Here is a 25,804-nt window from a genome sequence, read left to right on the forward strand (position 1 = left end):
GGTCCCGGACTCTTTTGGGATCGGCGACTTTGCAATGTATATGTACTGATTGGGCGTGCGTGCTGTACATAAAAGCGTCCGCCTACACCATTCAGCTTGTCCCGTGTTTAAGTAGTTTTGAATTGACCATTTCACGAGACGGCAGAGCTCCAAGTAATATTTAGTCTAGATCAGAAGTAGTGAGAAAACGAGAGGCAGTAACGCATGTAGGCAGGGTGATTGGCGATATATCATGCATCTACAGCGTGAAGTGGATCACCTCCCACGGCGAAGGCGGGCTGGGATCACGCCGCGGCAATAATGACCGATCGGTCATCTTCAAATCTTCCATCGATCCCGCTTTTGTCCGCACTACATCGTGTCAGCTCATGTGAGTATTCCCCGATTAGCCCCGTCATAAAGTCTTTCATACATATATACATACATATTTCCCCTGCAAGGCTGCGTCCGTTCCCTTGAGCCTCCATCCAAAGCTCCGACGATCTCCTAATATTTCTTGGCAGCGTCATACCATTCTCCCCGCCTCCGATACCATCACCACCATCAACCACTTTTTTCTCGCAGGACCTCCCTACACACACGCGCCCACACCCCATCGCTCACCATGAAGGACAAGAACGGCTGGGATGGAAAGCTACGGGTCGAACCCAAAGCGACGATCACGAACCCGGAAGCGCTAGAAGACCCCGATTACTCGGACTCGGATGCGCCGCCTGTGGAGGAGATCGAGGCCGATGAGGGTATGTCCATCATTGCCCATATATACCGGGATGCTGTGAACTGGTATAACGGTAACGCGAGAGAAAATATACTGATAGTGGGTTTCGTATTTAGATCTATTGGAGGATGAGGACCCGGACGCAGAGGTATACGCTGATACTTNATCCGACGCGACGCGTTGGTTGATGGACACAACCAGCTAGCTAACACATCTCACATCAGGAAATCGACCTTGTTCACTGTCGCATAACTTCGATTCCGGCGTTGCGATTGGAGCGGTTTCCCAAGGTGAAGGTATGGCAGGAGTGCCCGGCATGTGTGTGGCCGCGCGACCCAGTGCTAATAGAACGGTGAATGGTATAGAGACTATGCTTCCGACAGAACCAAATCTCGCGAATCGAATTCCCCACGGAAGTTGCCAAATCGTTGACGGAACTCGATCTCTACGATAACCTTATATCGCATGTGAAGGGGCTTGATGAGTTCGAGAACCTGACCAGCTTGGATCTCAGCTTCAATAAAATTAAACATGTCAAGAATATTTCGCATTTGGTCAAGTTGACCGATCTGTACTTTGTGCAGAATAAGATCTCGAAGATAGAGGGGGTGGAGACGTTTACGTCGTTGCGTAATTTGGAGTTGGGGGCGAATAGGATCCGGGTGGGTCTTGAATGTGCTTCAAGTGATGATTGGGGTATTGTTCTGACTGGTTGCAGGAAATTGAGAATCTGGATAATTTGAAGGCATTGGAAGAGTTGTGGTTGGGGAAGAATAAGATTACGGAATTGAAGGTCCGTGGATTGCATTGTGATTCTTAGGTGTGATATGCGTTGGCTGACTGACCGGGGTGATGATATAGAATCTCGATGGCCTCTCCAACCTGCGCATTCTCTCCATCCAGTCGAACCGTCTCACGAAAATCAGTGGGCTCGCGAACCTGAAGAACCTGGAGGAACTCTACGTGTCTCATAATGCGATCACCGACCTCAGCGGTCTCGAGGAGAACACTTCGCTGCGCGTGCTAGACTTTTCCAACAACCAAGTGTCCAAGCTGGAACATTTGTCTCATTTGAAGAATCTGGAGGAGCTGTGGGCGTCCAACAATCAACTGTCGAGCTTCGATGAAGTGGAACGCGAACTCCGGGACAAGGAGAATCTCCAGACGGTGTACTTTGAGGGCAACCCGCTGCAGACGAGAGCGCCAGCATTGTATCGGAATAAGGTGCGGTTGGCGATACCGCATATCATGCAGGTTGACGCGAGTAAGTCCTATCGTCTATATCTACTAATGCTTACGGAGATACTAACAAAACCCAATGTAGCGTATATCCGCGTCGTGTAAGGGAACAACCTATGTTCATCTTCTCCATACCATCATCAACATCATCCATAACTACTTATCTACCCACCTACCTACCTACTCTATTAGAATTACAATAAACGAAGTGACGTACCGTAGCCCGCTATACATACATGTACAACCCACCGACCCAACCAAAACCAATGCAGTATTATACAGAGAACGAAAACAAATCATACAATCATCAAACCACTTCACTTCACTTCGTCCCCTCATCCTCCCCATCCCCATTCCCACTCTCCTTTCCATTCTCACTCTCCATCCCAAACCGATACAACCCCATCAAACTCTTCCCCCCAAACCTCCACACATCCCGATCCAGCATTCTCTTCACCCGTTCCGGCACATGCGCCTTCCTCCTCATCGGCCCATCCGCCAAATAATCCAACGGTATCCCGCTCTTCACCAGATCCTTATACATATGGCTTTCCTTGTCCACGTAGAAGAACGTATGGTAAGGGTTGCGCGTCATCGCCGAGACGTGGTTATGCCGCGATGGTTGGATCGTGCATGTCAGGGTGTGTGGTTGTTGCGTCGTTTCTTGGGATTGCGTTGCTGGTGATGCTGTGTGGTTTGCATTGGAGGGAGATTCGTCTTGACTCTGGGTTTGTGTTTGTGTTTGTGTTTGTGTTTGTGTTTGGTTCTGGATGGGAATGGAAATCGGCGATGCCGCAATGGCCGAAGACGCCGCGGATGCGGACTCGAAGATGGCGATGGTGTTGTGCGCGGATTTGGGGGATGTGTTTGTGGGGTCGTACTAAATTCACCATATTTCTTTAGCATTGGGTTTATGTATTTAGGAAAAAGGGGGGTAAGGGGGGAGAGGGCTACCTTTAGATTTCGAAATGTCACGACTTCGCCGAATTTCTGGAGTGCGGAGAGAATGAGTTTGCTTTCGGAGAGGGAGCGCGGGGCGGGGTGGGTTTTGATGTGGATGCTGCTAGTTAAGGGTTTGAGGGTCATTTTGTCTTTATTGTGCGGTTCTTAGGATTGGAGTTGAGGGGGGTGTGGTGGGATGTTCATGAGTAATGAATGGATGAATTGAAAGGGAGAGAGAGGGTAATGGATGAATGGATGGAGAAATGTGGTTATCGCGACGCGGTCTTGGCGGGTTTATCTATTTTATCTTATCTATTATCTACATGTCACATGCATCAAGTATAACATCTAAGTTGTTATGTATTCATATATATCATATACACTCATAGCTGAATGGTCTAGAAAATAGGAGCGTAGAGTCCGTACTGTAATAATCAAGTTAGCAAATATCCCCACGTATCAAATAAAAAGCGGAAGGAAACTCACTCCCAAAGGATCATTGAACCGCAACCCGCGATCCAACCCAGAAATAGCCTTGATCTCCTCCTCCTCCAAATTCCACCCAGTAACATCCAAATTCTGCTTCAACCGCTGAGGGTTGTTACTCTTGGGGATAACAGCAATCCCCCTCTGCGTCGCCCACCTCAACAACACCTGCGCCGGCGTCCTTCCGTGCTTCTCGGCAATGCTCTTAACAAGCTGATGCTCGAACAGCGGCGGCGAATCCACCGCATTCTGCACACTCAACTCGAGGAAACTCAACGGACCAAAAGAACTATACGCCGTAACCGTCAACCCCTCCTTCTGGGCATACTCGACCAATCTTGTCTGCGTGAGGTACGGGTGATGCTCGATCTGCAGCGTGGCAGGACGAATGCGCGCATACCGCAGCAGATCCATGACCAGCTGCGCAGAGAAGTTACTGATACCAATGCTGCGGGCAAGCTTCTTGTCCACGAGCGACTCCATCGCTGTCCAGGTCTCCTGGATCGTGGCGTTGCCGAACTCCAGTTCGTCCTTCTCGGACTTCCAGCCCGGCGGGTAGCGGACCGCAGGGTCGACGTATTTCAGAGAGATGGGGAAGTGCACAATGTACAGGTCGAAGTAGTCGATGCCCCAGTCAGCGAGCTGCTTGCGGCAAATGGGCTCGACGCGGTCGCCATCGTGGAAGCTGTTCCAGAGCTTGGAGACGATGAAGAGCTCTTCGCGCTTGACGAGACCGTCTTTAATGGCGCGGGCGATGCCTTGGCCGGCTTCGACTTCGTTGCCATAGTCTGGTTTGCGTGTTTAGATTGGGAATTGGTAGTGATTTATAAGGGGAGGGGAGGGTAGTACCGCAGGCGCCGTCAAACAGACGGTATCCTTCCTTGATGGCGTGGTAGATCTGGTCGGCGCAGGTGTCGTTGTTCACCTTCCAGAGACCGAAGCCCACGAGGGGCATGTCGTAGCCGCTGTTTAGCTTTACTGTGGGAGAGGCCATGGTGATTAAGGAGTAACAAGGTCGTGTTGAGACAAGGTATAGAGACGCGGTCGAAGCAGGATCAGGGGGGGATGAAGGGAGAGAAGGGGAAGGTTTGGAGGGGTAATAAGTAACTACCCCTCGGTCATGGCATTATGAACTTAATCCATTGCGCGTATCCACTGGAGGCGCCATACACGGCACGGAGAGCGGCATTGGAGGCTAAATGAAGTTGTGGCGGCTGTTTTGAACTGGGGAAGTAACTTATCCAAAGGCTGGCCGGAAGCCATCCAAAGTCGGGCCCGGCTAAATTAACCCATTTGCCGGCTAAATGCACGCCACTCAAGACCCTAATCTTGCTTTTCTACCATTACTACGTTTACAACTTGGAAGATAATATTACTGGGATATTTGTAATAAGAATAGAATAATCATTGTGAATAAAAGGTATCCTGCCATTATTATACACTGCATATGAATCGAAGATTAACCCGCCCATCACATTATTAGAAATACTTTTTTTCGCCCGTAATTATCATTAAGTATTCTCGCTTGGCCTGTTCATTAAACGGCCTGTACTGTATTACTCGCGGTGTAAGAGTGCGCGTGCTCATGCGCTCCTCCGTTCATATCGGTCGGCAGGCTGCCCGGCCACTTATCAAGCTCCTCAGGCATAAAGTCATAGCTGTGGCTGGGATTTGGCTCACGGGGCACCGCAACATGGTGTTCGGATGACGGGTAGCCCATGTGCGGGTAGTGGCTGCCGGGGATGTCCCCAGACATTGCAGTGGTTGGTGGCATCCAAGATGCCTGGCTGTTGTTGATATCATCGATAGACTGTGCGCTCGTCACCAGCATGCCATTCAGCAAGGCATTGTTATCGTGCACATTGACCCCAAGTGGCTGGCTGTGGACATAGTGGCTATCATGCTCAAGGCTGTAAGGACCATGCGTGGAATGCGACAAAGGAACTTCAGACATGCTAAGGATGCTTGTGCCACTGTTGGGGCCATTGAGACTAGTCTGCTGGTTGATATCATGTGATTGTAGGCTTGGGAAGGCATCCAGACCCAAGGTCACGGCGATCTTATCGTTGAGGCGGTCCTCTTGCTTAAGGGGACTCATGAAATCAAAAGGCGCGTTGAACATTTGAGCAACGCTCTCCTGGCCTGTCGAATACAGAGGCCAAGGGTTTTGAGAAACTCCGTGGTTATGAAGCAGCTCGTGGGATTGGGGTTGGTGGTAGACACTAGGGCCCGGCCGGTTCAAGAGTATCGAGTCAGCCAGCGACATGGGAGGAGGGAGATCGATGCCCGTCGCTGCCTTGGGGCTCGCGTGAGGGATTCGATCCGACGAAACCACTCTACGCCATGTCGTGGTGCCGACTACGTCGCGAGGCAGCGTCTGTCGGAACTTCCAGAGGATAATTGCCACCCTCTTTTTCTCACTCACGGCATGTCCAGAGTAAGGGTTGGACATTCTCCGCGAGCTGTAGGGTGCCATAGCCCGGATCTCCTGGACTACAGTCAGGTGGCGGAGGAACTCCCTAGCTTGCTCGTGGCCATGGTGTCCAGCATCCTCGGCCATCTTTTGATCTTGCGTGAGCTTGGTGAAGCGATTCGCCCACCATTTGGATTCAAAGTGGGGCTTGACCTTGGTGTGCGTCGCGGTGTGCACAGGCCTCGCGACTTCCTGGCGCCCTTGATAGATCTCTTGGCCATTTTCATACATGTAGATCTTGGAGGACCAATTCTCCATCTCACTGAGGATCGGAACGCCAGCCGCACTGGCCTGGGCAAAATCTAATTCCAAGTGAATGCCGAGTTTAGAGCGAGCAGCCGGGAAGTCGTCCATCAACTTCAGGTTGGCTTCGATTAAGATAATGTCGCAGTCCAACGACCCATTAGAATTCGCCATCAGCGAATTGAGGTAAGGAAAAGATGTTTGCCAGTTCCTGATTTCATTCAAGGAGATTGGTGCGACCGGATGGCGCTGGTCGTCTTGAAGGCGACTGTAGATATGGCTCGCGTCCTCGATACGATCATTCTTGTCTGGCTCGTTTACCCACATACCGAACCCGAGGCCTTGAATAGTACTGAAATTGCTCTCGGGCCAGCTGGCGTTCATGGAAAATGGGGTAGGCGGCAGATCTCCTCCATAGGCCTGTCTCATAGGGTCATGATAGGTGGGGTGGAGGTGAGTGCCATAATGACTTGACAAGGGAGGATCCATGGCAGGCCCCCATCTTGGACCAGCGGGCGGATGTTGGTTGTTCGAGCGGACGTTCGCCTCTTCTCGTACGAGTCGCTCCCCTAGACACTTTTATTAGACCAGTCCGACTTGAGTATTACTTGAATATGCCACTTACAATCGGGGTCTCCTTTGAGGAACGAGTCGAGGACTTGGAGGTGGCTGGAGACTTGCTTTCTAGTTCTTCGTTTACCAGTTTTCTTGTAGATGAACTCAGCAATGAGCTCATTTCGACCATATGACTTTCCTCGCTCGGACCATTTCCGTCTGCCCATTGGCGGATTCGCCTCGAGAGCTATCACAACATTAGCTTTCATGTACCGTTCATCTGAAGCATTGACTTCTCACCTTGTTGAAACGCGTCTTCAAGCTCGTCCGACCATACCGGTTCCCCATCTTTGCCAGTGTCTCGACGTGGACGGGACCTGTACTCCAGATACTTGCTGGACCTGAGATAGCTTCTGGGCCTGCTACGAGGACCGATTAGGCTGGGCCCAGATAAATGCAGGCGCCGGAGCTTCTTGCTCTGGAGCCGGAGGTTCTGAGGGGGCTGAAGGGTGGTGGGAACAGTGGGCACTGGATGTGTTGGAACTGGGGGTTGAGGATACTTGAAGGCAAGTTGCTGCAGCTGGTCGTCACGACCAACAGTGCTGCTGTCGGCTAGGTTGTCAGAGTATGTCTGGACGTTCCCAGAGGTGTTCTGCAGGGCCCTGTCCGTATGGGCACCGATGCTCTCAAGAGCTGACTGGTGTTGAGGCACAATACACCCCGTTTGCCAGTGCGCCATCGAGCGGACCACCGGAGAGGATTGACTCTGGGAAAGAATGACAAAGAATGCCAAAGAGGAGGGTGATGGAGGACAGCAAAATGCTTTCTACCGCCGTACCAAAGAACCAGTAGTCACAAACCAGCGATCAAGAACGTAGATGCTTGGAGAGAATGTAAGAATTGGGAAAGAGAATGTGGGAGCGAAGAGCATGGTGTTTATAGGAAACCACTACTCTCCCTGGAGAGGGAGGCCTAGTGGCATAGCTGAATCACGCTGCTCGTTGATACACCACCCCTCCAAGGGCTATGTCAACTGTTCAAGGCGGGGAAAGGAATCTCCTCCCAAGCTTCACGCGTCCAGGTCGAGCTATGAACGAAGGAAGATCCTGTGTCCGAGCAAATCAGGAGGAAAGGAACTGCACGATGGGAACGAGCGGAAGACCCATGCAAGGGATGCTCCCTGAGCACGAACCAGTGAGCTGCTCCTCGGAGGTTTTAGTGCACGAGACGAGCAGTGACTGCTAATTTGAGATACATTTAGGAGCAGCTAGACGTCCAGGTCCGTGGCAATGGCCATCCTCTGGAATGAGCAGTGGCCAACGAAATCGTCCAGTGCCACGGCAGTGGAATGTAAGAGGTGGTTACGTAGATCATGTTGGAATGTATGGCCTGGACAATCCCAGGACCAGACTAATCTTCACTTGGATAACCAGGGCTCGAGCAACTAGGTGTATAAGGAGTTAAGGGAAGGAAGCCTTGAATCGGCGAGGATAAAGGAACCCGCGATGGGATGACAGGAATAGACTCGGATGAAAGAAGTCCACTGCACGAGCGGACGGGTAACTCTGCAGGACGCGCGCGTGTGTACGTGTTGACAGCCGCAGGAACGTGTTAAACCTGCGTCCGCACCATGCTCAGCGTCCGGGAACGCAAGGGATATTAATATCAAAATCGAACCATTGCTATTGTCTGTCCCTACCAACAGGGAGAAAGAGTAGGGACTTAGTCCTCTTCGCCGTCCTGGGCCCCTACAGTGAACTTCTTGCGCCCAGGCCCGGCAAGCTTTTGTAGCTTGACCCTGTCCATCTGTTCCCCTACTTTCTTTTCGATCTGCTTGATTTCTTCCTCGGCATCGATTGCCTCCTCGTTTGCAAACTCCAGGACCAGCTTTCTGCCCAGAAGATGGGTATTCTTCAACGCGTCCATGGCGTTTTCCGCTTCGCGAGCGCTTACAAAATCCGCAAAACCGAAACCACGAGCCGATCTATCAAACTTCTGAGGAACCCGCACAGAGCGAAGTTGCCCGTAGGCTCCAAAGAGTGACCGAACATCCTTCTTGGTGGCCTGGAACGGCAAGTTCTTAATGATGATCTTCGTCCTTCTGGCTGCAACCTTCTTCGCGGTATCTTCACGTCTCCGCTCTTCAGCTGCATCCATTCCACGGTGAGACACCCTAACTACCAGTTCATGCTGATCAAGTTTGTAGCCATTCATGGCGGCAAGCGCAGATTGAGCCTGGGCTTTTGACCTGAACTCCACGAAACCAAAACCCATGCTGAGCGTCTGTCCAGGATGCTTAGGGTCAGGCTTCGTCTTGATCTTAGCAGACACAAAGCCGTCCAGTGGCCGGAAGAGGTCCACAAAACTCTGGTTCGTAGTAGCAAAGTTGAGGTTCTTTACGAAGAGGGTTGTAGTGGGCGTAAGGTCATCAACCTCATCTGCCGCGAAAGTGTCAGCAGTGGAGAAGCCTTGAGAGACAGCCTTAGTCTCTATCGTTGCCTTCTGTGGCACGACTGCAGCATCAAACAGATCCTTGGGTGCCTTCTCCAGGAAGAGGATGGAGTCTCCGAGTTTCCGGTAGGCAAGTCCCTTGAAAGCCTTCTGGGCCTCATCGGGTCTCGAAAACTCCACGATAGCTATCGTTCCACTAGGGGGCATGAGTAACCTCGTTATTTGCCCGAATGGTTCGAACATTTTCCTGAGCTCATCAGTCTTGACGCCGTACGAGAAGTTCTTTACAAGGATAGCAGTGTTTCCACGCTCCCGCTGCTTGAAGGCTTCGATATTAACCCCATTAGCTGAGAAGTAAGCTTTCGTTTCTTGAATTACGTGGGTTTCAGCGTGGGCCTGCTTCACAGCAGCATCAGATGAAGTAGGATCCAAAAGATCTGCTTTGGAAACACCAAGTCGCTCAGCTACTGAAGACATAACGGCATCCGTCTGCAATATATTAGCGTATAGTACTGGCGGCTATCATACGAGCTACTCACGTTCATGTAGAGAGAGTTCCAGCTAAACGTAGAAGACGAAGCATCCATCTTCTTTTTGATCTGCTTTTGCTTTTTCAGGGGTAGTTTCGCCAGCTCCGCATCATCAATCTTGTAAGTCTTCTTTGCAGCTGCTGGCAGAATATGCATCAAGCGACCTTGGAAGTGCTTTCCGTCAAGATTCTTGTAGGCCTCTACGGCCGCATCTGCGTCGAGGTACTGAATATAGGCAAAGCCCTTGCTGGTATTAACCCTAGTATCGAAAGCCACATGGATCTAGGCACATTAGCATAATTCAAATAACTAATGAGTGAATCAAGCAACAATATTGAGGTGTATAGCTCATCAGATAACAAGAGGCATCTACTAAAATACTCTTTCCTGGTAACATCATGTGCTTTGCATCTGATGTCCCTATCAGGACGATCATCATTGAGCTGGGGAGGGGGTCGTGGATGGCAGAAAATAAAACTCATGGATTCACTAACCTCTTCAATTCGTCCGAAGGGAGCAAATAGCGGTTCAAGATCTGACTCCGAGGTGTCATAAGCAAGGTTTCGCACGAACAGACGTGCAGATAGACGGATATTCTCAATATTCGTGTCGACCTGCGGCTCCTGAACCGTCTTATCCTCAGTCGCTGCGGGAGCGACAATCTGGGCATCCCTAGAGTCAGCACCTGGATCCTCTGCTTCTTCTGGAGCTGCAGATTCCTTCTGCTGCGCAGCAGCGTCGAAATCCGCCTGCTCTTCCTCATCAAGCAGACCAAGAAGGCGACTTGTCTTGGAGCGGAGCCAGTCCGCATCCGAAACAGCTGGCGCCTCAGCCTCGGCGACAGTATCATCTTGCTCTGCCGGTGCCTCGGCGTTGCCTTCTCCACTGTGGTCTACCACCATGGGTTCAGGTGATCCATGAGCTTCGCGGTCAGCTGTGTGCATCTCCTTAGAGTGATCATATTCCTCGCCAAGCTTCGCCTTCTTCCTCTGTGCATAGGTAAGCTCCTGAGGTTGCTCCTCTACTTCAGCGGGCTGTTCTGCAGGTGAGTCATTCTCCGGCGGCTTGGGCACATCATCATTTGCCCATGTCTTGGTCTTAGACGAATGTTGCATTACAGAGAGATACTCTTGCAAGCGAGCGTCTTGCGGGGCGTTCTCGCCATCCCGTTTACGCTTGAGGGAAGTATCTGCAGCATTGCTAGCAGAACTCTTATCATGTTTTCCAGCTTTGCGAGTGGGTTCGGCATCGATCTACAAGATTACTGGTCAGTCACAAGACCACCTTGACTGTCAGCGGGGAAAACAAAAGAAACAAAGCAAGTGGGAATAGGGAGTAGAGCACATACCGGCTTAGCAATGTCTACTGAGATTTTGGACATCTTCACGTAAGTCTTATTGAAGTAAGACACAGCCTGCTGGGCCACCTCATGGCTCTTAAAGCCCACGAAGCCAATCCTGCGTTTAGGCAATACATGAGCGTCCGTGACTTGGAAGCGAGTAGCGAAGTGCTTCCTCAATTGATCATCAGACAAGGTTGGCGGAAGGCCAGAGACAAATACTCTGGTGCTCTCCATGATTGTGACAATGTGTGCCACTAAAATTGTATGGAAAGAAAAAGTTCGAAAAAATTTTGGTGGAATGTTTTTTTTTGCTTCCTTATAGTGCCGAGGGCGGTGAGGATGGCGGCCTGGCCCGTGCGTGATCCGGGCGGCGTCCATTGCGTGCAGCCAGCAATGTTGATTCCCAATACTTCCATTGGGCTTCGTGGGACGTCTGCGTACACTAAATTAATAGCGCTTGATCGTTGTTTTGAATCCTTGCTCATTCAACCTATTACTACATTCCTCATCGACGTCCAGCAAAATGGCTAGCGAAAAGAAAGATAAGCTTGAGGGTAAGTCCCCGGACGCGGCATTGTCAAATGATGGCTAACATGACCGTTCAGCGCAGATCAAGTCCGTCGATATGGTAAGAGGAATTGCTGGAGGTAACCAAGAATTGTGCTTACAACATGGCAGACGGAGGATATGCAGCAGGAGGCTGTTGAAGTTGGTATGGTCAGCCCTACGGGTCACCTCGAAAAGGAGGGCTAATACAACGGCTAGCAATTGAGGCAATGGACAAGTACCACATTGAGAAGGTAGGTTCGGTGTCATCTGTTGGTTGACTATGCTAACGACAGCAGGATATCGCCCAATACATCAAGCGAGAGGTCAGCATTGCGCACTGTATCCGGACCACCCCTCATTGCTCACAATCTACAGTTCGATTCGCGCAAGGGTGCGACATGGCACTGTGTAGTCGGAAGGAACTTTGGCAGCTTCGTCACGCATGGTGAGTGTCATGGCCAGGGCATCAGGGGTACGGGCTAACTTTCGAGCAGAGACGAAACACTTCATCTACTTCTACCTCGGGCACTGCGCCATCCTCCTTTTCAAGACCCAATGAACATACGACCGCAGACACCGGTCTGATTCGCCAAAGCGATGTCTATAACCCTTTCGGATAATTCAAGCAGAAGTATCGTGCAGTGAAAGGTCCCATGCAAGAGCTGGAAGGAAATGCAGCCATATGGTCCAAAACGGAATGCTGTGGGGTTGCCTAGAGGGCACAACGAGGCGGTGATTCTTCCGCGCATTTACCTGCTACTTGATTCAAATTCTTTGTTAATCATTTCAAAATATCCTAGTGAATACAAGTTGATCCAATCGCAGAACTACTGCAGCGCTGTACCGTAGACACGTAGCTTTTCCAGCACGCAGGCTACACTGCTAACTCACTATATATATAATGGGACCGCAGCAACTTACGACACCGCCGAGTGCGGAACGCCAAGTGCCAAACCGCGCCAAGCCACAGCGCCACACGTCAGCCCCAATCAGTTTATTATATGGCTGCCTCCCCCTTCCCATTACTTGGGCTGCTGCCAATGTTGTCCTTCTACACGTCGCATTACATGATCCAACACGATCCCGATTCCTGTCATTTATTACCTCCTTAGTTAGAATATACCAACCCACCCGTTGTCTATCCTGGGAGCACTCCAAAGCCGTAAACATGGCCATCTGCATCACCTTCGGAACACATGGTATGTGACTTATCTACTCCCTTCCCTCCTAGTTACTCCACACGACCACCGACCGGGGCGACGACCATCTTGAGCATCGATTCCACAAGAACCCACGACCAACAAAGAGTATGCCAAAACTAACACCAAAGGAATCCAGAGTTCACTTCCATGCTAGAAGGATACGAGAATGTCCGCGCGTTCTGCTATAACTGTGAGCCCCTGGACCCTGACAATCATGACTGCTAATTTTAGCTCTGGTTCCTGATCCAACCAATAATTAAATCGATTATTGACTGACCCGTCTTCCTTTTGATCTAGGCCAACATTGGAATGGTCATTGTTTGACGAGATGGTAAGCTTCAACTTGACTAATTTCTTAGATGGGAATATGTTTGGAGGTGTATGCTAATGTATGATGATCAACTAGGCCGTGGTTCACCGTCTGCTTCATTGTAACCTTGTCCCCCGTCCACATGACCTCGGACCAAACTGACCGTACATACTTATAGCCTGTCATCCCTCTCGCAACACATAAGTACAAGGTATGTTAATAGACTGTTCTCTCCTCTCTATGCACCTTGGATGGCGTAAACTAATATCCTTATAGGAAGTAACCTGCTATACATGCCGCTTCACGCAGGATCTACGGTAACTCCATTCCTCCCTCCAACCTACCCAAGGAGCAGGGAAGGATAGAAACTAACACTTGTTTCCAGCGACCGTCCTGATATCACACCAGATACAAGACCCCCTCCAGGTGTTGTACCGGGTCAACTACCGCAGGCGTACTATGGCGGCGGTGCGCCTTTCTATCCCCCGCAGCAGGCATCGGGCCCGCCTCCACAGGCGTCCGGGGGTGTGGTAGCGCCGCAGCAGCAGGCAGAGCAGCAGAACCATGTGTATAAGTGATGTATCATTTCGATGCTTTTTCGCTGATGATGTATTATGATGGGTTGATGGTCTGTCTCTGTATTTATCGAATACCTTTTGCTTGTTTGCTGTTCTTGACGTCTGGTGGTTAGCTTACTCGCTATCGTGCATGTATTGTATCGAATCGGAGTTAATTGCTCTAATGAGGTGCATACTATATGTGTAGATCCATATTATCATACTATCTAATTTAAAACTGTACAGTAACGAATGGGGTATATATCCAAGCCAAAATAACAAAACCAATCGTAACCATCCCAAGCCCAATATTTCCAGACATCAAACACATCTCATCATCCAGTTACCATAAAAAAGGTCCTACTTCTCCAAAACCTCCTTCTTCTCAGGCACAGGCGTCTGCACTCCCGAAACATCCCCACTCGTCATCTCCCCAACAATCATGCCCTTTCTCCTTCCCCTCTTCCCCATAATATCCAACGCCATCATCCTCACCGTCCTCACAATACTCTCCCGACCCTCATACAACGGGAAAATGACCACCCCGAAAGTCGTGCAGAAAAGCCAAATCAGACCGACAACGACCCAACCCGTAAAGAACTTCTTGCTGAAGACATACGAGCTGCCATACATAGGGATGGGCCAGAGAATGAGGAAGCAGAGGACCATGAAGATGGTCAAGGTGCGGGAGTAGAGAGCGGCGCGGTTGAGTTTGCGTGTTTCTTCTTCCTCCTGGGCGGCGGACTGGGTGTTGATTTCGCCGGGGATGAGTTCGATGTCGATGTGAGCGGCTGCTGCTACGTCGGCGTCGTCGACGCGGCGAATGGCGCGCATGGTGCCGTAGTCGTAGTTTTGAGAGCCGAAGATGAGGGTGAGGATCGGGGAGAAGATCACGGGGCTCAGGAGGGCGGCGACGTTACCGGCGAGCATTGGGTAGCTTTTAACTATGTTAGTTGATTGTTTGAGGAGAGAAGGTGTGGGGATGGACTCACTTTGCGCCGGTTGTGGTGACGGTTAATATGCCGTATTGTTTCTTGGTTGTCACGAGCCAGGCGATAAAGGAGACTGCAAGGCCGAGGGGTGGCGAGGCGGCTGCTGCGATCCAGTTCTGGTGCTTCCAGATGAGGGACATGGCGCCGGGGAAGACTGCAGAGGAGATGATCACGCCCATCAGCAGGTAGAGGTAGCCCATTCCGATACCAGCGTAGTAGAGACCGGTGGAGAAGCCGGCCATGGCGATGGCCCAGAACACACAGGTCATGTGCGAAACCCAGACGAGACGCTTGCCCTTGGCGGATGGGTCGATGTAGGCCTGGTAGATATCGTAGGTGAAGATGGATGAGACAGCAATCAGCTGGGCAGAGAAAGCGGAGGTGACTGCCATGAAGATCATGATTGTTGTGCATACTGCGCCGCTATAGCCGAGAAGCTTGACGGCGGCAAAGGGCAGGACAAGACCGGCTGTGACGTCGTCGGGGCTCAAGCGCTGAGTGCCCTCCAGAGAGAGAGCAGTCATGCCCAGAGTGCTGGCGCACAACCAAGGGATTGCGAACCAGCAAAGACCACCAATGACATATCCGGGGAAAGCGTGCACGGGGCTTGCGGCAATAGCTTTGTTGTAGTATCCGTTGTCGAGGAAGACAGTACTGATGGGGTTCGTTAGCAAGCAATTTATACGGGAGTGTGGTGGTTGGCATACCCAAAGTTGCCGACCAGGTTGATAATCCAGAAGATGCCACCCTCCTTCGACCTCATGGTCAGATAGCTTCCCTCTGCATTGCCGTCAACTGGGTGGAGCTTCGATGCTGCTACTAGTGCATCATAGACAGCTCCAGGGGAGCCAAGCTTGTCGCTAGTCGCGTAGGCAGAGAATGCAAAGATGAAGATGACGACAATAATCACGACGGTATGCAAATAGTCCGTGATGAATGTTGCCTTTATACCACCAAACAGGGTGTAGAGCACGACACCAATTGGCAGGAGGAAACAGGCAGCAACTGTATTAACCCCCGTGAGAGACGTCAGGACGGCAGAACCACCGGTAAGCAGCATGGCAGTAACGAGAATGTTGGTCATCAGGCAGAAAACGATGAAAACAACATGAACAACGGTTCCGTATCGAGCACGGAGAGCTTCGAGGAAGGTATGCGCATTTGGAGCCCTCCGCTTGAGCTCGATGGCCAGTGTAGCGAACAAGATGATCTGGACCGTAGCACCTGTATCACCGAATCAGAATGATATTGACCGTATTGTTGCTGGCTGTAAGTACCTGATGCATAGAAGAAAGGACCCGAGATGCCGTACTCGTAAGCCACAGTAGTCGACTGAAGAAGAGTTGCAGCCCATGTCCAACTACTGACAACTGCCGCGGCAACCAAGCCCGACTTGACTGATCTTCCAGCCGTTGAGAACATTTCCGATGTCTGCACTTCATTTTGGTATCTACACAAAAACCGTAAGCCTCGCTAGACTCCAAAGCTTGAAGGGGCCAAAGGCCATGGTTGAAATGGTATTAGACTACATACCTCTTCAGAGCCCAGGTGATAAAGATCATAAGCAGGGCAAAGGCAAAGCCCAGACCAATGATGATGCCATATCCAAACCCTTGCGAGAGAGGCGCTGTGAATGTGACAGTGTCTGAAGACATGTTGGCAGCGTATGAACACGCGAAGCGATGCCTTGCTATGGCTGTAGGATGACTGAATGAGACAAGATCTTGAGCATGGCGGCAGAGGCAAGAACATATAAGGCACGGGACCCTTGAAAAATCTCCGACCTCGCAGACACGCTGGTGATCGGCGGGAAGGCCATATTGAATCAATGACTACCGATCCAATATCATTGGATCCGAGGAGTCAGGCCTGGGGAAGCGAATGGCTGATAAGAACAACTCCTGGTGGTCGTTTCGTAATGTGCTTTCATCAGATGGGAGTGTAACATTAATGGCAGCGGACTAGCTCCAGGAAGTTTAGTACCGAGCAATCTAGTCAGTGCCATCGTTCCACAGTTCCATTCGCATACACATGGATTATCCCATGGCCCCTCCACTTTCTTTGCACGAAAATGAACAGCCGAACCCCAGGTGGGTTATCAACGTATCAAGCCCGGACAGCTTATTGGCGAGGCGGAAATGCTTCTTATCAGCGGAGGTCAGCGCAACGACGCCTATTGGCCCGAGTCGGGAGCGGACGATGATAAGAAACCGTAGACTATCAGATAAGGAGGTCAGCCAAGTCATGGATTGGTTTGTTGGTGCAGCCTGTCGCTCTGCCAAGAGCTCCATGGCTTTATGGGGAGCAGACTTGATGATAGCGCTCTATCAGTTACTACATTACTTACTCGATCCTGCCACTAATGCTTTGGGGGTCTACCCCACTGCTCTTGGTTTTGAAACCGGGGAATTTCCATCGTGCTTCCATCCCTGTAATTGGTGGGTGTCTGAGTAGGAACCAACTGATCTTGCTTTGCATCTGAGGTATGCCAGATCTCAGTACTGTGCGTAGGGCAGACCTTGCTTGTGTGAATATGTCATCCACGTGTACTTCACCTTAGGCCATTCTTAGTATGTGGATTGATCTACTTACTAATATATATCTACTGCCATTGTATCGTCCTTTACTGGGGGCATGTGTGCATAATATATACATCACCTGTGCTAGAGTTGAACAGTCCTTCTAATGTCATAGTAGTTCTCTGGCAGTTGGGTGCCCATGTACATGTGACATTATCACTCAGTATAATCTATGGGTCTCGGTGTCAGGACTCTCTACACTGGCACTGTATATATTCAAACAATATACTAGGCCTCCTACCAACCCACCAAGTCTGGCACTACTGCAATGATCTAATCATCTCACCACCGTATAAATTGAGCTAGTATTCGTAGCTAGCCATGACTCACGCCATTTCAAGCAACTATACATCAGCACTAGCACCAAGGTACCTTCACCATCACATAAACATTCACAGCCTACCCCAACCAGGACCAAATCATCTACCACCACCACCACCACCACAACAACATGACCACCAAAATCTACCACACCAACAACCTCACCATCTCCCTCTCCCACCACCCAACAACACCCGGCCACACCATCGCAACCCTAACCAATACCACCACCCCCAAGACCACACTCTTCGCCCTCCCCAAGTCCACCTTCATCTCCACCCTCGTCACCCTCCGCACCATCATCCCCTCCCTCAAATCAACCTACCACACCCCCCGCATCGCCTTAATAACCTCCGGCAACACCACCCTTTCCCTCCTCCCCCTCCACGGCCTCACCTCAACCTGGACCCCGATAACCAGTCCCGAAACAACCTTCAACGACCCTCAATCCTCCTCCCACCCCCAAAGCTACATAACATCCAAATCCGGCCCCCGCATGCCCTCCGCCCACCTAACCCACATAGCCGACATTATCACCACCCACACCCCATCCACCCCCAACTACACCTTCCACGGCCCTTCCTCAGACACCAACCTCTTCGCGAACATAATTCGGGGCACCGAGCACCCTCAATGGCGTATCTGGGAGGATGAGTCCCGTGTAGCCTTTCTAACGCCTTATCCGAACACGCCCGGGTTCACGGTGCTAGTGCCGCGAACACATTTGGGGAGTGATATATTTGCCCTTGGGGAGGAAGACTTTGAAGGATTGATGGGCGCGGCGTGGACGGTTGGACGGGTGTTGATGGAGGCGCTGGGAGTGGGGAGATGTGGGATGGTGTTTGAGGGGTTGGAGGTGGATTATGCACATGTCAAGCTGGTTCCTGTCTATGGGGACGGGGAGGATGATGGTGGGGAGAGGGAGGTTTTTCGTGAGGTGTATCCTGGGTATGTGAGTTCTTTGCCTGGGCCGGAGGTGGGGGATGTGGGGGAGTTGGTGAGGAGGGCTGGGGAGATTCGTCAATTGATTGCTGCGCAGGAGTAGGGAGGAGATGGGGGTGTGGTTGTGGGTTTGTTTGATTTAATTAATTGATATAAGGATCGGGGTGGGTTTTCATCGAGTCTCGTTTTCATTGACAAGCACTATATTACACAAAACGCATTTCTTCACGGAACTAGGGCTCTCCATTAATTGTTGATGGGCACAAGTGCACGGCATAATTTAGCGATAATTGTTCCATCCTATTCTGCAGATAGATTTGGACCAATTGTAGAAGCACAAGATCGGCATGTGCCTTCCCCACTACCAGCACACACAAGAAAGAGGCAAGGGACACCAGGGGTATATGTATCGAAGGGCAAAAGGTTGGATGATGGATTCGCTGGCCTCGCTTGATCCCTGCGCTGCTGATCTCGCGCGCGACCCCGAATCATTCGACACGAGCCAGACATATCACGTATAATAGGACCAGGAGACAGCAACGGGGCGAGAGTACAAGTCGCATTTCAGCGGCTTATGAGGAGAACTTGCGGGTGATCTTGGCAATGACTGGATATGCGCGTTAGAGGCCACTTCACCACCCAGAAGACAACCCGGAAAGCACACTTACCGTGGAGACCAACGACGGAGAAAATGAAGCCCAGACTGAGAACCAGGACAACAACGGGGTCAACCCTCAGACCGGGGCTCTCGTCAGTGTAGAGCTTGAGCATCGTGCCGGAGGAGCCACCAGCACCGGCGGCGCGAGTCGAGCTGGGTCTGGCATTGCGGAGGGACTCCTTGTGGTCAGCGGCCGCGCGGCGACGCATAGCAGCCCGGGGACCACCAGGAGGAGTAGGAGAGGAAGGGCGGTTGACGGAGGAGACAGCAGAGGCGCCGGTGCCAGCGCCAGCAGACTTGGAGTCGGGACCGGACTCAGCACCGGAGGTCATGGGGGAAGCAGCACGGGGAGAGGCCTGAAGAGAATACAGACGTTAGATGAGGTTGCCCTTAGTCTAATTGACTGAAGTTGTCACAATTCGTCGATGGTCTGGTTGAGTTCGCTTGGGAGACAACGGTAGCCACCAAGAGGATCGGCAGGACAAGGGTGCTCACCATTTTGGAGAATAAGGAGATTCAAGAAGATAAGAATCAAAGAAAGTGAAGCTGAATTAAACAATAATGACAACAAGAAGCAAGGAAGCAATTGGCCGATGAAGAGGGAAGGAGTCGGCTGAAGAGTAGAAGAGGAGGAGATACTGGTAGGAGGTCCGGGAGGTGAGGTCGCGAGATGCCAGAAAGAGGCCACGCTCACGATTTCCAACTGGCGGAAGGTACCGTCATTTACGGTAATGCCAAGACCTCTACTTTGAGAAGTGTAGCTTATTTAACATAAAGTTGCTGTAACTTTCACAACAAATCCGATGTGGTGTAACGGCTAACATCGCCGTCTTTCACACGGCAGCTCGGGGTTCGATTCCCCGCATCGGAGTTCTCTTTTTGATTTTTGTCTTCATTCTTTCCTTTCCGTTTTAACCTCTTAATGTGATGTCCCTTTTTGCACTTGGTTTTTACGTATGGCTAGTGTGGTGTAATTGTCGTTATTCCTGATCTCAATAAGCCACAGTGTACTTTGATCGACTACAAAGCGAGGCTCTGAAGCTCCACTGGCCCATGAGTCTCTTAACCCTTCGCTCTCCACTACAAATTCTAGACCTTGAAGCTACATAGGTTGTGACGATCTCGGGTCTAAACTTTGTAGACTGCCAGATGTTGTGCGCCCGGTGAACAGAACCTTGGATTAGATCTCGACTCCACTCCACAATCAGGCAGGTCAGCTCCGACGAAGTGATGCTTTAGGCACGGATAGTCTACGGCTAAAAGGGGCAAAACCACGAGCCCTATGCGTGTCCCTGAAAACACTGTGGAGCAGTTCAGTCTCGCGCGGCTGATTTATCCATTCTTGCGGAGCAGACTCGTTTGTCTACCCGCCACTCACGTGGAAAATTCAATCTTAAGTTGAACCAGCAGAGATCCGGCCCATGGATGCCATTCCAGAACCGCTGGCAGGCAGCCACATAGACGCGACAGCCGTTGGAAGAGTTCTCCTGACATGACGACCAATTAGAACGGGCTCTCCACTCGCTGAGCTAGAGTGTAGTTGTAAAGCGTAGAGAAGACAGCCCTTTAGTGTCATGACTTCAGACAAGCCTGAGTGAGACCTGTGTCGCCATAGCAATACCGCAATCTGTGACGACGGAAAATCTTGGGTGTTTTTTACATTGCCGTTGTTTCACCGGGGGCACACTAAGCACGTTGAATGGCACATGGAGCAAGCAGCAAGGGGAGGGAGGGGAAAGCGCACTAAAATAGCCACACGACACTGTCTTAGAAGAATTCATGGGCTCACAGACCTGTGGCTTTCAGCACCTTGGTTTGAGAACCGCATTGGTGCTTGTGCTTGCATACATGGTGAGACCGGAGTCACCGAAATCAAAGAGGTTTCCCAAGTAGATGAAGACTTTCTGCTCCGTATCTGCTCTTGGAGATACACGTTATCAGGTCTAGCTAATTCGTCGGTACGGCGTCGACTCCGACAATAAGGTTAGATGGGTACGTAACCCGGCGTGAGAAGAGGCTTAAATGTCGTTATGCGTCTGCCTAAGGCAAATTTTGTCGACCTAGACCTCTTCCAGGTGCTTCATGATTCACTGCAGAAGCGAGGCAACGACAAAATCACTCTTCTTCTTTACTGACTGAACGAGGAACTGCTGACCATGCAGAGGTTGCCATGCACCCAAAGTGACACCGCACATTGTACTAGGTTTCAGGAAGCTGAGCCACGGATCTGGTCTGATCTGAGCCGGCCACCACAAATTTGGCCCCAATTCTGGCCCCGTTCCATCTCCGGGGCAAAGGGAAGCCGTCTGGCGCGCGCTAGTCTAGATGGGGAGGTAGTTCGGTGCAACGTTTATCTAGTCTGCACACAGTTGACTGCTGTAGATAACTAGTAAACAGTGGAATGGTTGCCTAAGACATCCTCATCCTACGGCGTAGATCTTTCGTAAGCGGGATCTCTCAGGCCGGTATAGTGAACAACAACCCAGATATGGTGAAGTTTATGGATCTGATTCAAAGGCATCGCATGGTGGGCATATTTCCCTACAAAATGTCGTGGATATGGATGATTCACATGTAGATCGCTTTTCAAACATTCTTCCATCTTATAGTTACGGATCTCCTGCCGTCAGCGATCCATGCTTGCCTATTTTAGACTTTCTTGTGAGCTGTTGGTTTGCAGCTCTTCCGCCACTTAGAAACGTTGACATTCCCCCATACCCACTTGCCATGGTGTATAGAACGGCTGCACTTTGCTGATACAGTTTTTCGACCGATCGGATAATCTAGAGTATCAAGGTAATCCAATTGGATAACAAAGCTCCCGAAATAACGCGATCGATGAATGCCCCAACACCTTGGAATAACTGTTCTGTCGGTACTTCGGTAGCCAGCCCGATAACTATTCTACTAAGAACTGTGTGACTCGGATGCGCCCCTTTGGGGCGAAATGCGAGTAAGTGCACACACGGAAATTTGGAGCTACAATAGTCAAGTAATAATAGGGCTTGAGAGAGGTAACGCGCGGCATTTTACTAGAGAGTTAATAAAATCGTAATCGGGAACCCAAGTTTCAAGAGGCAGCCGGTCCATGGGTCCGACCCACTGCGACGCGACGAATTCAGGAGACAATCGAGTCTAGTTCCTTTCTTTCTCGAGTTTAGCCCAGGCACGGGATCCAGTTCTGAGACCCGGAATAACGAATAACAACAATTCACAACAACACACCGAAGGATTGATTTTATCACCACAACAAACACACATCCCTCCGTAAGCAGAAGCCTTTGTCTGTCCTCAGGAAGAAAGAAAGAAAAAGGAGCAAGGGAAAATAGTCAAGAACAGCCAAACAAGCTGGAGCATATCTCATCTTCATGTTCAGTACTGACTGAGTAACCAAGACTATTTTCCTCATGAATGGTCCAGGTCCCTCCCGTAATTACCGTGGGTAGATTAAAAGCTTCTTGGCTCTGAGAGGATAATCCCGTGTATAAGCCGAACGCCATGATAAACCATCATAAAATTAGAAGAAAATTGGGCCCAGGACGGGAGTCTGGCACATTTGGGTGAACCCCAACGCAACTTGCTTTGCCGTTAACCGTCGCTTATATGCTTGACTCCGACTAAACTGGGTTGTCATGTAAGGTGTGGATTAGTTAGTCTTCCAGAGCATCGTCCAACCCTCCTCGGATTTTTGTGATCATCGCTGCTTTTTCCCGCTTTTTCCCTTCCATTGCTGTGTCTGGACTCCCAGCTGAACCCTGGATGCCACATACGCCTCCCCCGACCGAAAAGCAGCCCCCTCCTCCTTCTCCTCCTTCTCTCCAAAAGTGCGTGAGTAATCCGTTTGGAATTGTCTGTTGGTTCACTATTCACATCTCGGGCTTAGCTTGACAGCAGCCTCCGTTTTCCCTCTGTCTCTCGCTCTCTCACTGCCATTCCACCCATCATCTTCGATCGTTCTTCTCCCAGCCTTCCTTTTCCACCTCTCACATTCATACTTCCTCCTTCCTCCCGACACTCGTTTTCATTTTCCCCTTTCACCTCTATTGCATTTTTCTCCTTATTCCTTTTCTCTCTTTTCTCCCTCCCCCGGTCTCTCTCTCTCTCTCTTGCTATCCCTCTCTCCGACTGACTCTGGGCTTCGGTTTTGAGTCCGCAGGTGCTCAGCCTTACGCCAACAGACCTCCTCCAATCCCGAACCATCGATCATCGGACTGAGCCTCCCCGCCCAAAGGTAACACGACAATTCGCACCACGGCTTAACAATCCTACGGCATCCCCCCGAGACTTCCCATCCTCCTCCTTCACCCTGCAGCGAGCCATTCTCCGGGCGCAGATTCCCCTCCACTCGCTCCGTTAGCCCGTCTCGAGTGTGGCTTGGTGTGGCTTATACGCTTGTCGTCGAGTGGTCGTCCTCTCAGAACCCGTCATCTTCGAGAACTCCGACCTCCTGAACTCCCCCTCCTGACATCCTCAAAAACAAGGCCACGGCCGCAACCCACTCAGATCGGGGTTGTCACCTCCGCGCATCACGAATCTGTGTCCTTGATCCTCTGCCTGTGCTATATTTTCGCGGCCGTCGGGTGGTCGAACCGTCATATTGTATCCCGATCCTGAGCCTCCGACGGACACCAGCTCCGTAACGGAGCACTTCGTCAAGATTTATTCCCACAATTCTCGGGCCTCCCTGCTTGGGGGCACTTTCGATCCATCTTTTAGACGCGGTTTCCGTGCCCGAGAAGGGTATACGAATGTTCCTCCGGATCCCCCAAAGCGACACAGGATGTACCGACCAAACTCGTTATGGACTTGGTCCTTCTGCATTGTCACACTCATCCAGACCATCATTACCCTTGCCCTCGAGTCGTAAGTGTGACTTTTACTACTGTTGAATCGCAAATTTCCGAGTACTTATGCTGATCACCACACGAATAGTTATGTCTTCGCAAACTTCCAGATCCAACTCTTCCCAAAGGGCGAGGTCTCGACTGCGTCAAAGACAGTAACAACCTTCTTGGCGCTCTACTGTTTCGGGTTTATATATGAGTTGATCCTCGTTTACGATGCTCTACGTCTCAAGAATACCATTCAAGTCATTGGTCTGTGCGTGTGCAATCTCGGTCTTCTGATTTACGGGGCGGTGCAAGTCCAGCAAATCAAGGACTCCATCGAAATGCTCGTGGCCGAAAGCGCCATCACCATAGACGTGTGGGGGGAGACAGAGCCCTTTCTGATTATCATTCCGTGTGTCGTTGCCATGGGCTCAATTTTGATGATGATCATCGCTTGGAAGCTCTACGATGAATTCGCATGGTCGATCTACAAGCATATCAGCGCCGATCTGCGAATGAAGCGCCGGTATCTTACATATCAGGTACTTCTGCATGTCCGTCGAAATGGGGACCCGAATCTAACAGGATTTCTAGATCTATATCGCTCTGCTGAAGTTCGATTTCTTCTTTTTCCTCGGTTTCACCGTTCAGTTCCTTGTCATTGTCACGAACAAGACGGATGTTGAATTCGCTCTCACGACGGCTGCCATTCCCGTTACGATTCTTATTCTTGTTTGCGCTGCGATCTTCGTGAAACGAGAGAGCTCGATCGGAATGATCGTTGTCATTGTACGTTGTCCTAGCAGCAGATGGGTCTGAATTATCTTCTAACTGGTATCGCAGCTTCTATACTTTGCAGCCATGGCATACTTCCTATTCAAGCTGGTCCGCATGTACCAGCCTCAAACATACCAAGAGTACCTGCCCGCCCGGCGGTCTCTGACATTCTTCGCTGTTATCACGCTTCTCTTGATCGTTTTGACGATCACTAACGCCTGCGTTTGTATGCACAATTTCCACAAAGGCCTGAAGCAGCACGTCCATAAGAAGAAGTCCCGCGACAAGGACGAGAAGACAACTGAGTTGTCTTCCAATATCTCGGGCCAGGTGCCGAATCGCATGATGATCGACTGAGCGACTTCAGCCCCACGTTATGAACCAAACACAATAAAACGTAAAAAAGAAAAAAAAAAAAGGGAAGACCAAAAATAACAGCAAATTTGCAAATTGGGGGACTTTTCCTTTTCCGATTTTCTAACCACTGCACATTTATTCATGGAGCGATATATCTTTTCTTTAAAGGTTAGCGAGTTGTGCAACAGTCCGCCAGTAGGTGGAGCTACTGCTTGGATACTGAGATTGGGCGTGTTTCCGGGATTTACCATATGATACCTCCTACTGCGTTGCTCGGTTTTTTCTTACGAACCTTCGACTGTCTTTCCTTGTTGATTTCCTCGGAGTTTTGTCTGAAGTGGCTGTTCACCCTCCCCGCATCACGCTCTTGCTCAATGACGCGCCGTGTCGCGTCTCATTGATGAAATTTCCTTGTCCATTTATTTCTTTTTGACCATTTCCCCCTTATATCTACATATCTACAACCCCCGATTATGTGAATATCACGACTTTGCATTATGTACTGTATTTATTAATTTGCCTTGCTGCATGGAGATAATCAATCAAAAGACACTACTTATCGAGCCATCCTGTTACATTCAACCTAGTTGTCTATGATCAACAACAACCTAGATATTTTCAAATGAAATAAGCAGAACAATAACACATCACAGTGTATTCGAGCAAGACAGTAGGTATTTATACATACACATAAAAAGGAGGCAAGGAAAGCAAACAAAAACAGGTTTCGTTCTATCTGAACAATAGAAAAG

At 50.4% G+C, this 25,804-nt stretch overlaps 16 protein-coding genes and 1 non-coding gene across 17 annotated transcripts; 9 read left to right on the top strand and 8 right to left on the bottom strand.

Annotated features, from left to right (window-relative positions):
• Positions 1-604: 604 nt before the first annotated feature.
• An01g03720 (uncharacterized protein) lies at positions 605-2,062 on the top strand (the record flags this gene model as incomplete). Its single annotated transcript, XM_001388765.3, has 7 exons — positions 605-740; positions 835-866; positions 943-1,014; positions 1,084-1,380; positions 1,437-1,511; positions 1,580-1,982; positions 2,043-2,062. The coding sequence occupies 7 exons, from the start codon at positions 605-607 to the stop codon at positions 2,060-2,062; spliced, it is 1,035 nt and encodes a 344-aa protein (XP_001388802.1).
• Positions 2,063-2,279: 217 nt separating this feature from the next.
• An01g03730 (uncharacterized protein) lies at positions 2,280-3,043 on the bottom strand (the record flags this gene model as incomplete). Its single annotated transcript, XM_001388766.1, has 2 exons — positions 2,280-2,837; positions 2,912-3,043. 2 exons carry the CDS (start codon positions 3,041-3,043, stop codon positions 2,280-2,282), a joined length of 690 nt encoding a protein of 229 aa, XP_001388803.1.
• Positions 3,044-3,297: 254 nt separating this feature from the next.
• On the bottom strand, positions 3,298-4,379 carry xyrA (D-xylose reductase xyrA-Aspergillus niger; the record flags this gene model as incomplete). The annotated part of the gene is made up of 3 exons (XM_001388767.3): positions 3,298-3,324; positions 3,386-4,173; positions 4,235-4,379. 3 exons carry the CDS (start codon positions 4,377-4,379, stop codon positions 3,298-3,300), a joined length of 960 nt encoding a protein of 319 aa, XP_001388804.3.
• Positions 4,380-4,922: 543 nt separating this feature from the next.
• Positions 4,923-7,395, bottom strand: An01g03750 (uncharacterized protein; the record flags this gene model as incomplete). Its single annotated transcript, XM_001388768.1, has 3 exons — positions 4,923-6,670; positions 6,727-6,903; positions 6,957-7,395. The coding sequence occupies 3 exons, from the start codon at positions 7,393-7,395 to the stop codon at positions 4,923-4,925; spliced, it is 2,364 nt and encodes a 787-aa protein (XP_001388805.1).
• Positions 7,396-8,378: 983 nt separating this feature from the next.
• On the bottom strand, positions 8,379-11,213 carry An01g03760 (uncharacterized protein; the record flags this gene model as incomplete). Its single annotated transcript, XM_001388769.1, has 4 exons — positions 8,379-9,596; positions 9,647-9,919; positions 10,132-10,890; positions 10,986-11,213. The coding sequence occupies 4 exons, from the start codon at positions 11,211-11,213 to the stop codon at positions 8,379-8,381; spliced, it is 2,478 nt and encodes an 825-aa protein (XP_001388806.1).
• Positions 11,214-11,502: 289 nt separating this feature from the next.
• Positions 11,503-12,087, top strand: An01g03770 (uncharacterized protein; the record flags this gene model as incomplete). The annotated part of the gene is made up of 7 exons (XM_001388770.3): positions 11,503-11,533; positions 11,585-11,607; positions 11,658-11,691; positions 11,745-11,779; positions 11,825-11,851; positions 11,904-11,973; positions 12,023-12,087. 7 exons carry the CDS (start codon positions 11,503-11,505, stop codon positions 12,085-12,087), a joined length of 285 nt encoding a protein of 94 aa, XP_001388807.1.
• Positions 12,088-12,429: 342 nt separating this feature from the next.
• An01g03780 (uncharacterized protein) lies at positions 12,430-13,618 on the top strand (the record flags this gene model as incomplete). Its single annotated transcript, XM_059747186.1, has 6 exons — positions 12,430-12,727; positions 13,028-13,061; positions 13,137-13,161; positions 13,219-13,251; positions 13,317-13,357; positions 13,426-13,618. 6 exons carry the CDS (start codon positions 12,430-12,432, stop codon positions 13,616-13,618), a joined length of 624 nt encoding a protein of 207 aa, XP_059599592.1.
• Positions 13,619-13,957: 339 nt separating this feature from the next.
• An01g03790 (uncharacterized protein) lies at positions 13,958-16,244 on the bottom strand (the record flags this gene model as incomplete). Its single annotated transcript, XM_001388772.1, has 5 exons — positions 13,958-14,534; positions 14,590-15,243; positions 15,297-15,813; positions 15,867-16,039; positions 16,123-16,244. The coding sequence occupies 5 exons, from the start codon at positions 16,242-16,244 to the stop codon at positions 13,958-13,960; spliced, it is 2,043 nt and encodes a 680-aa protein (XP_001388809.1).
• Positions 16,245-16,417: 173 nt separating this feature from the next.
• On the top strand, positions 16,418-17,100 carry An01g03800 (hypothetical protein; the record flags this gene model as incomplete). Its single annotated transcript, XM_059747195.1, has 3 exons — positions 16,418-16,504; positions 16,669-16,962; positions 17,044-17,100. 3 exons carry the CDS (start codon positions 16,418-16,420, stop codon positions 17,098-17,100), a joined length of 438 nt encoding a protein of 145 aa, XP_059599593.1.
• Positions 17,101-17,619: 519 nt separating this feature from the next.
• Positions 17,620-18,534, top strand: An01g03810 (uncharacterized protein; the record flags this gene model as incomplete). Its single annotated transcript, XM_001388774.1, has 1 exon — positions 17,620-18,534. The coding sequence occupies one exon, from the start codon at positions 17,620-17,622 to the stop codon at positions 18,532-18,534; it is 915 nt and encodes a 304-aa protein (XP_001388811.1).
• A 469-nt stretch (positions 18,535-19,003) lies between these two features.
• An01g03820 (uncharacterized protein) lies at positions 19,004-19,587 on the bottom strand (the record flags this gene model as incomplete). The annotated part of the gene is made up of 3 exons (XM_001388775.3): positions 19,004-19,038; positions 19,100-19,445; positions 19,585-19,587. The coding sequence occupies 3 exons, from the start codon at positions 19,585-19,587 to the stop codon at positions 19,004-19,006; spliced, it is 384 nt and encodes a 127-aa protein (XP_001388812.1).
• A 301-nt stretch (positions 19,588-19,888) lies between these two features.
• tRNA-Glu (TTC) lies at positions 19,889-19,960 on the top strand. The gene has a single exon. It is a non-coding gene; the product is annotated as a tRNA-Glu (tRNA).
• Positions 19,961-20,008: 48 nt separating this feature from the next.
• On the bottom strand, positions 20,009-20,939 carry An01g03840 (hypothetical protein; the record flags this gene model as incomplete). The annotated part of the gene is made up of 4 exons (XM_059747212.1): positions 20,009-20,162; positions 20,264-20,381; positions 20,494-20,690; positions 20,899-20,939. 4 exons carry the CDS (start codon positions 20,937-20,939, stop codon positions 20,009-20,011), a joined length of 510 nt encoding a protein of 169 aa, XP_059599594.1.
• A 306-nt stretch (positions 20,940-21,245) lies between these two features.
• Positions 21,246-21,902, top strand: An01g03850 (hypothetical protein; the record flags this gene model as incomplete). Its single annotated transcript, XM_059747217.1, has 4 exons — positions 21,246-21,285; positions 21,487-21,532; positions 21,576-21,750; positions 21,852-21,902. The coding sequence occupies 4 exons, from the start codon at positions 21,246-21,248 to the stop codon at positions 21,900-21,902; spliced, it is 312 nt and encodes a 103-aa protein (XP_059599595.1).
• An 837-nt stretch (positions 21,903-22,739) lies between these two features.
• On the bottom strand, positions 22,740-23,557 carry An01g03860 (hypothetical protein; the record flags this gene model as incomplete). Its single annotated transcript, XM_059747225.1, has 5 exons — positions 22,740-22,861; positions 22,960-23,087; positions 23,220-23,306; positions 23,351-23,428; positions 23,511-23,557. 5 exons carry the CDS (start codon positions 23,555-23,557, stop codon positions 22,740-22,742), a joined length of 462 nt encoding a protein of 153 aa, XP_059599596.1.
• Positions 23,558-23,869: 312 nt separating this feature from the next.
• On the top strand, positions 23,870-25,052 carry An01g03870 (uncharacterized protein; the record flags this gene model as incomplete). Its single annotated transcript, XM_001388779.3, has 4 exons — positions 23,870-23,952; positions 24,022-24,460; positions 24,513-24,707; positions 24,762-25,052. 4 exons carry the CDS (start codon positions 23,870-23,872, stop codon positions 25,050-25,052), a joined length of 1,008 nt encoding a protein of 335 aa, XP_001388816.1.
• Positions 25,053-25,303: 251 nt separating this feature from the next.
• Positions 25,304-25,453, top strand: An01g03880 (uncharacterized protein; the record flags this gene model as incomplete). Its single annotated transcript, XM_059747235.1, has 1 exon — positions 25,304-25,453. One exon carries the CDS (start codon positions 25,304-25,306, stop codon positions 25,451-25,453), a length of 150 nt encoding a protein of 49 aa, XP_059599597.1.
• Positions 25,454-25,804: the final 351 nt, after the last annotated feature.

This window comes from Aspergillus niger (genome assembly GCF_000002855.4).
Source record: "Aspergillus niger supercontig An01".
Classification (NCBI taxonomy): Eukaryota; Fungi; Ascomycota; class Eurotiomycetes; order Eurotiales; family Aspergillaceae; genus Aspergillus; species Aspergillus niger.